The sequence below is a fragment of the Argiope bruennichi genome, chromosome 9 (genome assembly GCF_947563725.1).
Source record: "Argiope bruennichi chromosome 9, qqArgBrue1.1, whole genome shotgun sequence".
In the NCBI taxonomy this organism is placed as follows: domain Eukaryota; kingdom Metazoa; phylum Arthropoda; class Arachnida; order Araneae; family Araneidae; genus Argiope; species Argiope bruennichi.
Genome location: NC_079159.1, coordinates 7,611,907 through 7,622,146, shown reverse-complemented (window position 1 = coordinate 7,622,146; position 10,240 = coordinate 7,611,907). Strand labels below are relative to the sequence as shown.

Here is a 10,240-nt window from a genome sequence, read left to right as displayed (position 1 = left end):
CAAAGAACCCATCCCACAAAACAGCGAAGCGATACTGAAGCGACGCGTGTCAAGTTGAAAAGGAGTGAGCAGACAGTTGTCCAGTTCGCATCTTTTTTCGGCGCGCTTTGGGAAAAAGAAAGAAAAGATCTATAATTTCTTTCACCTGCGATAGGTGGCGTTTTTCATGGCTGGCGGTCAAAATTCAGTCGACAGTTAAAAGCAAGCAAATCAGCTGGCCCGGTGTATCCAATGTGTTTTCGTCTGCAAACACGAGCATGGGTGATTCTTCCGACGATTTCCGGAGTACAGACATTTGGAGGAGACCCCAGACAGAAGAGGTAAAAGCAAACACTTTTTTTCTACTTTCGCGCGCTTTTTTTTTTAAATTCCATTTAATTTGAAGTAAGGTAATAAGGCTTTGAGATATTAATAGATTTAAGACTTTAGTATTATTTTTTTTATAAATGATTTGATTGTGATTGATTCGAGCTTTAGAATTTACACTGTTATCAATTTAGAGCAATTTTTTTATTATGTTTTTTTTAAAGTAAAAAAAAAGTATTCCATTATGTTGACAGTTTTTGATTATGTTTATAAACTATTTAAAGTTCTTTTCTATTTCAAATATTCTAAAAAAGATCAGCATTTTTAGAAATGGCATTAATGAAATAAGCAAAAATATAAAGAACACCGAAGTTCAATTTTCCTAACATATAACTTCACTAAATAGAAAATGCCAGTAATATTTTAGATATTTCATGTAGTTTAGCTTTTCCATAGATCTATATCAAAATTTTTAATTCATTTGCAATGTTCAATAATTTTCTATGTTAAAAAAATGAACGAAAAAAGCTAAATAGGATTTATAAAAATTGTTAAATACAGTATTTTGATTTTTTTTATAAAAATAGTAAATGAAATCATATGATATATAAATTAGTAAATAATTGAAAATTTTTTAACATTTCATTTTCCCCAATTATTATTCGAAATTATATCGAGTTATTTATATAACTGTTGATAGTTGATTGCTCAACTTTCTTCTTTCTTATCATTATAGATAAGCTATAACGTTTTTTTTTAAAGACTTCACATATGTTAGCAGGGAAAACGCCAAAAACCTTATAATTGTTTACATCTTGTTGTGTAAATAATAGATTTTTAAGTATATTTGTAATTTGTTTCATTATTTGTTTATGTCTTCGTACTTTTTCAAGCATGTGCCTAATACATAAATTGAAATTTACATTGTTTTTATTAGATCAAAATAGATCTATATGTATTGACTTTAACAAGCCTCAAGATAAATTTTCAAAAATATTATTTTCGCCGCCAAATGTAATCGGTTAGGTGAAATGCGCATGCGCGTGAATGTCAATCTAAGTTTGAAGCAAAATTGTGTTATTACGAATTAGCTTTTCAAAACTGAATTTTTTTAAAAATTCATATTGCACAATGTACATTTTATGAAACATTAAATCCTTATCACCATTTCTTTGTTAAATAAACTAGAAAAAGTCTTTCGTACAATTACTCCCCCCCCACACACACAAAATGATTAAGATTTTTGTTGTATTATTGGAATTAAACATTGCGAAATATTGTTGGAATCCTGGCTCTTGAAAATGATACATAGTTCATAAGTAAATAAACCATTTGGCAAATATAACCCATCATTGAAGCGGCCTTCGCTGGAACAGATAGTCATTGCAAAGTCAATTTTTTGTGCTCCTTTTTCTGGTCCTTTGAAAGTACACTGGCGAATCAGCTGGGTGAGATTCGTGGTACGACAAAGTTTTTACTTTCTCGTTTACCAAGTATAAAATATTGCAATCGTCAAAAATTTTGAATTTGAGCTTTGTATGAATCTGTATGTTTTAAACCTCTCTGAGTTCGAAAAACACATTTTTGGTATTATATCTACCCGTTTGTCTGTTGACAAAGATAAATCGAAAACGCTGAGATACGGATGAGATTTGATGTATTGTCTTTGCACCAAATTTGCAGATTTCTAATAAATTTTGAGCAAAATCCAATTAGAGAGAGTCTGTATATCTGGCTGTTCGAATATAAGATAATTACAAAAGGAAGGGAGCTAGATAGACACTACTCGGTAACTCGGTACACATATTTAACACAGTTTATACACCAATCAAATTTTAAACCAGACTCAACAAAGGTTTCACCTTCCGTCAATTTGTAATTTCAGCAACATGTAAACGCGGTAACTCAAAAGCGCTATAATTCAAATATATCAAATTTGGTATGTGATTTTGTGACAACAGTTGTAGTTCTGTGTCTACATTTTGATTTCACCCGAGTGGGAGAAAACGTATCTAAAACACAAATTTGATTTTCGGATACTATTCACCGCATACCAGGGATGAATCGCCAAAACTCTCGCCAAGGATCAAGGGGAAGTTGAATTCCATCAGGTGTGTTTTAACATGATAATGCTTATAGGTTGTTAATCATTTGTAAAATGCGTCATAAAGGATGCAAAATAGTCCAAAACGCTCCAAAGGGCAGATTTTAAGCCAAGATCTTCCAAATTTGGTTGTAAACGCTTCCAATTAAAGTTGTAAACGTAGTTACTTCTTGAGTAGCAAGTACTCACTGGGGAAAGGATTTCAAAATTTTGATCAGATTTATGATTAAAAATGAAACAATTTTAATATTTTTCTCAGTAATTTCTAGGCATATTATGAGACAATTAATTTTTGCACTACTTTTAAATTAATGAATTTAGCTTTTCAATGATACCAGTTTTATTGCTATACATTTTTTTCTAACATTAACAAACTTTTAAGAATAATTTTAAATGTATTTTACGACAATGTTTTCCATTGTTCTAGCTCCCGGATTTAAACGTGTTGCTGTTATATTAGATACATTTTCTATATTCAAATTATCGTCGCTATAGAAAAAGAATACATTTTTGAAAATTATATAAAACAGACAAATCAGATATGGAACATTATTATACTACAAAATTTTAGATTCCTTATTTTGTTAAATTAATGCAAAAGTCTGAGATTCTTCTACTTTATTTACTTATTTGCTTTACTTTCATTGTCTTATATGCACAATATGATACTTTTCGCGTTTAACTTTGTAGAATATTGAAGAGTATCGAGTACGTATTCTCGGCCTCTTGCCTTTGATTATTGGTTCCAAAATTTGATATAAACCTGCAATTTATTCAAATATTCATACAAAACAACTTTTCAAAATAAATTTTATTCATGGCAATTTTATTATCAAATTTTATTTACGGCTCATTTTATTTTTAATTTATCGCACTTATATAACCCTCGGAGGGGCACCTCGAAATGAGGATGAGATGCTTCCGGTATGGTGATTCGCCACCCTGGAGAGTACACAAAAAGGTGAGGGATTTGGCTCCTCCTATCGATGACGTGACGTACTTCCTTCGGGAAGGGTTGTACCGTGACCGGTGATGGCCCTTAGGACTCAACCACAGCTCCCACCAGTATTGCTGTTGCGGCTGTTCGGTCATTCAGTATTTTTATCCGTGTGTCTTCGGGCGGGTCGGAGAGTCAGTGATATGACTTATCGCACTTATATATTCACTGACAGTCAAATTATGCTTTGACAGATTTTATCCCTATTTCATCCACACTACGAATTAGGTGCATAGACTTTTTATCAAATTTCTTCGACTAGGTCATTAGATATTTAAATCATTCAGCTGAGAGAAGGTATAGTAAAAAATTCGTCACAAAATTCGAACTCGAGATTTTGATGAATCCTTATTTTTTTAATTCCAAAACACTCATTTTTGGAATATGTCCATTTGTCTGTCCGTGACAAAGATAGTTGAAAAACGACTTGAGCTAGATGGTTGAAATTTAGTACACGGTCTTTACATAAAATTGCAGATTTCTACCAAAGTTTGAGTAAAATCTGTTCAGGGGAAGTTCATATGAGTTCATATGTTCGAATATGAGTTACCCGATAATTGCAAAATGAAGAGAGCTAGAGATAAGATTCGGTACGCAGATTTAACATCTGCGCAGTGTAGGCACACGTCAAATTTTGAGAAAAATCCGACAAAGGTATGTAGTTTCAAAATTAATAAACTCGATCATTCAAAAACGCAATGACTTAAATATATCAAAGTTGGTACGGAATTTTATGATCGCACGTGAAGTTTAGCGTCAAATTTTTGTTTTAACATTTGGGAAAAACATGTCTAAAACTTGCATTCGATTTTTGAATACTGTTAACGTATGCCAGGGATGAATCACCAAATGACTCGCCAAGGATGACAAGATAGGTTCAGTAATAATGCTAAATTTACGCCAAAAATATTTCGTAACTATTGTACGCCAATGCCATGAAAGACGTTCTCTAGCATGCCATGGTTATTAGGGAGTATGCGAGAAAGTTTTGGCGAGACCATTCCTGCTGATTATTTATTTATTTTGCATATGCAAAGATAAAGTTTAGTAATCTTCAAGAAATTAAGTTTTTAATGAATTTCTGTGAATTCAGTCTTGTCGAAAATAATAATTTTAGAATTGCATAAATCTGTCTGTGAACATGATAACTTAAAACCAGGACAATTTTTTGTGTATAAAATTTGGTTTTTACTACCATAATTGCAGGGATGAAATGCAATTGTGGTAGTAAAAATGTGTCTGTAACATCATGAGTATGCTTATTAATACGATCATTCAGAAACATCAAGACGTACGTGGATCAAATTCCTCACAACATTTTATAACTGAAATCATCTTGTGGTGAGTTGAATATCTGTTGGTCTGTCTTTTCGTGTGACTGAGATGGCTCAAAAAAGCTCAGTCAGTTAGATGGACACATTTTTATCTCTCGTATACGAAATATACAAAATGAGAGTATTGCAATCGCCAAAAAATTCGACGTCGAAATATAGATGCATCTTTGTTTCAGACCTCCTCATGTCTAAAAAACGTGTTTTTGGAATGAGACCTATTTGTCTTCCAAACGGATCATTCAAAATCATTTTGATCTAGACGGATATGTGGTCTTTACAGCAAAATTATAGATTTCTGTCAACGAATCTTGAACATTCTGAGGAATTTGATCCATTTGAGAACCAGTGAACATGCAGTACTAAGTGAGGATCTGGATGGATTAAATTTTGTATACAGTTTTGAACATTTAAACTCAGTATCCGTAAAAAATGTTGAAGAAATCCGTCTTTGGGTTAATCATCTGTCAGTCTTCCCATTTGCATGCATTTAAATGCGATCATTCAAAAACTCAACGTTTTATATGTGTGAAATTTGCAATATCTTATTAAAATTGTAGTTCTTCGACGCATTCTGATCTTAATCAAAACGAAGGGAAAAAAATATCCAAAATGCTAAAGCTTTTTTCTTCATTCTTCCTTAAAATTCTGAAAATAAAATTTAAAAAAAAATGTGCAATTCTGAAAATAAAGTAAATAAATAAAAATTGAATATTCATGTAATTCATAACCTCAGCCAGGGTCCACCATTTTTATGTTTATTTTTCTGAAAAGTGGTGGGCAGGATAACATCCTATACTAGTAAGTATTTGAGAAATTTTCGGATCGACATTTCCGATGATTAGTCATTTTTTTACGCGGCAATCGTAACTCCGAACGAAATTTTGGATCCAATTATTCAATTATGAAAGGCCTTAAATGCAGAGTTAATTATTGTCACAATACAGATAAATACAAAATCAACGAGAATGGTCCCTCCAAAACTTTCTCGCATACTCTCTAATGAAGGTGATATCCAGCAGAACGCCGTGTATGACACTGGCGTACAATAGTTACGAAATATTAACATTTGGCTTGAATTTAATAATTTGGCCCGAATTTTTACTGAATTTGTCGAGTAATCTTTGGCGATTTTTTTTCTTTTTTCCGATTCATTTCTGGCACGCGGTTAATAGTATCCGAAAATCAGATTTGTGTTTCAGGCGCGTTTTTTCCTGAACGGTTGAAAACAAAATTGGAAGCAGAACTCCATGTGTGGCCACAAATGGCCTTACCAAATTTGATAAATTTAAGTCATTGCGTTTTTGGATCAATGCGCTTGCATGCTTGTCCAAGTACAGATCGACGGACGATCCATCCTTTGCTGGATTTAGCACTTGATAGATGTCTACACTGCAGACATTAAATCCGTGCACCGAATTGTATCCATCTACCTTCCTTTATTTTGTAATTAATTTATATTCGAACTTCAACTGAACGGATTTCGCCGAAAATTTGACAGATGTTTAGACTATAGTTGTTAATTCTGTGTATCGAATTTTATGCATCTAGCTCTCTTCGTTTTGTAATTATCGTGTTAAATTATTCTTCGAATAGCCGAACACACATCCTCTGGACGAATTTTGCTCAAAAATTGGATAAGAATCTGTAAATTTCATCCGTCTAGCTCAAAGCGTTTATGAGTTATATTTGTCACAGGAGGACAAACAATTTCTAAAAATTTCTTTTTCGAACTAAAGGGCCTTTAAGACATGAAGATTCATCAAAATCTCCAGTTCGAATTTTTTGACGATTACAATATTCCTCTATACTATGTGTACTAAAAGTAAAAAAAAAAAAAAAAAAAAAAGGTAACAGACCGTATATATAAGATACGCTTAATATAGACATTTTGGGTCTGGACAATTGCCGGATAATAGAAAGTATCCAAACTGTAGAAAATCATGTAGATGCGACGGAATTATACAATGTTTTAAGTGTGGGAACAAGCTAACAATATATTAAGGAGAAAAACGTTGAGTAGGAGCACATTTAACACATGAAACTTCCCCTCTTTCAGAGCATGATTTAAGTTTTAATAGAAATGATTGATTCATCATGAAAAAATGTGTTCCAACAGGTGCTTCGGTCTAGGATGAATCTCAGAATGGTGAATGTCAGTCTACTGTATTAAAAATTCAATGAGTGAGTACTCTAACTTATTAAAAGACAGAGAAAATGGTTAACCATGAGGTTCCCCTCGAAACTATTAGGAAGGGATTTTTTTAATTCAAATAAATAAACAGATGAATTAAAATTTTTAAATATAATATATATAATGTAAATGATATCTTAAACTCTAATTTCAATTCTAAATAATTTCCAAAATTTTATCGTCATTCAGCCCATAGTAACTTCATTCTAAAATATTCTCTTATTTCCTGATCTCATTCCACTTTTTTTTACGTAATTAATTCAACTGAAGCTTTGTAAAAAGGCTTTCGTCAGCGGTTCCCACCCTCCGAGTGAAGGTATAAAAATTGCTGATCTAAACAAATTCTTCTAAAATATCCCTAAATTCCCTTACCTAATTCGACATGTGTAGGGTAATCCCTATCAAAATCTCACAGTATATAAGCACTATGAAAAATACTTTCTCTCTTTTTTAGCTTTTCCTCATTTCGTTTTGTGTCGTTCTGTGTTGTTCTCGTCGCTGCCCTGCCGGGATAGAAATAAAACGAAGTTAAAAATTCAAAGTTTCGTTTCTGTCTTCGGCCGCGACTCTGCTTCAAAAATTATGTTATATATATAATGTGTGTGTGTGTGTGTGTGTGTGTGTGTGTGTGTGTGTGTGTGTGTGTGTGTGTGTGTAATGATATTTTAAAACTCTTAATTTAATCCAAATCAATTTCCAAAGCTTTATCTTAATTTAGCCCATAGTAATTTCATTCTTTTATTTCCTGATCCAATTCCATTGAAGTTGTGTAAAAATTACTGCGCAATTTTAGTTCTACGTATTAAGTGAAAATGATCCCTCCGTTGCCCTTGTCAAAGGTAAACACGTGTATTCAATCGCCACGTGGCCGGAAATCTCATGTTATATAAGACTAGTGATCATTTGTTTCGCTCTCCCTTTCTTACTTCTGCTTTTGTGTCGCACTGTGGTCTTGTCCGCGTCTCTGCTTGTAAATAATTAAGCTTTCCTGGAATGGGTATTAAAATTAATTTAAAAATGTAAAATGTCTCTTCACTGCTTCAAACCTGCATTCTGCTTCAACCAAAATAAGCTTTCATATATATATATATATATATATATATATAATATAATATAAAACATTAAATTTTTACATTTATTTTTTAAATGTATAAATATATATATTTATACACTTACAAATTCATTCTACCACGTGTGATCATTTTTGATAAAACCATATAATAACAGCAATTATTTTTTATACCTATATTTTACTTGTTCCTTTTTACAGCAGTTTTTATATATCTAAGTAAGTACAAACAAACGTTTGCGAAATACTATTTCTACCTGATAAATGATATTGCACACGCAATATGTGATAGTTTATTCCAAGACATAAAAAAGGAGGTCTGTAAGGCTTTGTCTGAACCTAACAACCTGTTATACGAAGGTTACGTAAGGAAGCACGATTGTTTTCCATTACATAAATGAAACATGATAAAACATCTGAGTCACAAAAAGGAGTTGTATAACACTAAATAGATAGTTCTTAAAACTTGACTTAGAGGTTTTTAAACTCTCAAGTACCTTGGATTTTCTTTTCACAAGCCTCCTCTTTCATTTCTAAGACGTCTGAAATTCGGGCAAGGAAGAAATGCCTGAACTTCTATGGCCTTATTACCACAAATATCACCATTAAAGAATGTTAAGCTGATTTACGAAAACTTAACCTTTAACGTTGGCTTTTCACGGCATATAACTCATCATGCACATTAAAAAATTTTAAGAGCTTTTTGTCGATGACTTGCTCTTTTTTAAATTTGGTATACTCCAACAAACTAAGTTAGGCATATTCCTTATAGGAATGGCCCCTACTGCAATGGTTCTCGTGCTACAACTTTGGGAAAATATCTGCACAATTTCGCTGATCACTATCCCTGCCCACTGGTGTGATGTGGAAGTTTGGAATTGGGGGGGGGGGCAGCTCAAGTGTCGTCCTCGTCATCTGACCTCGGTTCAAAATGACGAGTTCCATCTCAAAATAGCCCTAATGTTGCTTTTAAACTGGACGTTAATATAACTAAACTAAACTATAACTCAAAACCACATTTCGTTTAATTGATAATCGTGTTAGGATAGATTGCAACTAGTAAGTTTATGTATGTATTGCTTGCTTGAATTCAACTGGTGAAGATATAACTTTCTGTATTCTCTCATAAATACCATAATCAGTGAAAATTTAATTTTATTTCAACCAGCTTGAGATATATTGTAAGAAGCATAAAAGCCTAGACCGAGTTCGTAGGTGAATTATTCATTTCAAAAGAGGAGCAGATCATGGAGAGGTGTGGAATTATTCATTTACAAACAGCTTTCTTAATAAAGAATATAGAGAAGTAATTTTAATTAGGTGAATGAATGCTTCATCGCAACGAAAACTTTTGTATTTAAAGATTTTAAGTAGTTTGATCCATTAAAAATAAGTGGTAGAAAATCACTTTTAAGCGCCATATTTTGAATGATTTTCAAACTACGCATATGATCCTGGAAAGACATCATCAGTTGTAGTTCCAACCCTTACGAATTTAGAAATGGAAATAAGTAGGAAAGAAGACATTTTCTTTTCCTTAGATCACCGGATGAAAAAAAAAAATGTCTTCTTCATCCACATTGTTGACAGAAATTTAGTAATGCAGTAGCTGCTGTTTAATATGATCGTATCAAAACTCGTATTTAATGATAATAATCGAATTGGCAAAAATCAGCTATATTCTAATCACATCAAGGGAAAGAAAAAAATTATCTCAGGACTTTCAATAATTTAATTCAAGGTAAAATTTAAAGTATGTTTAACTGTTGCTCATGAGCAATTTTTCTTAAGAAATCATTTATGTGTATTGTTTGTAAACTTACTATTTTATAAAATGCTTTCACCAATGTTGCATGCTGGATTACAATTTAATATTTCATTGATCCATTTCATAGATCAACATATTCGTTCTCGTCGGAATCACCAACTTCTACTGCTTAGTCTTGCTCTAAAAAAAATCACGATTTTTCAAAAGTTTGAGAAGAAGAGGCCGTGAAATTTTCAACTATGCCATAGTTTTACAACAGTTCGTTCTCTTAAATTTTCGTAGCTGCTCAGAATTTAAATTTAACCTTCAATACTCAAAGCAATTTTTTTATTTATTTTCTTATCGTAATTCATTGACAGGCAGCAGGGATTTATGGCTGTTCAACAGGTTCCGAGTCAGACTTGGCAGCATAGCTTTCACTGGAATCGATCTTGACAAGTTCAGTTTAGTCAAAATAATTTGAAAGCCACT

The 10,240-nt window shown here is 32.4% G+C and overlaps 1 protein-coding gene across 1 annotated transcript in view; it reads left to right on the top strand.

Annotated features, from left to right (window-relative positions):
* Positions 1-232: 232 nt before the first annotated feature.
* LOC129983763 (integrator complex subunit 6 homolog) overlaps positions 233-10,240 on the top strand; it is a 186,514-nt gene continuing 176,506 nt past the window's right edge. Inside the window, exon 1 of the mRNA XM_056093385.1 lies at positions 233-320. Within this exon, the coding sequence (XP_055949360.1) occupies positions 258-320 (63 nt within the window). The 5' untranslated portion in view covers positions 233-257. The remainder of the gene's footprint in view (positions 321-10,240) is intronic.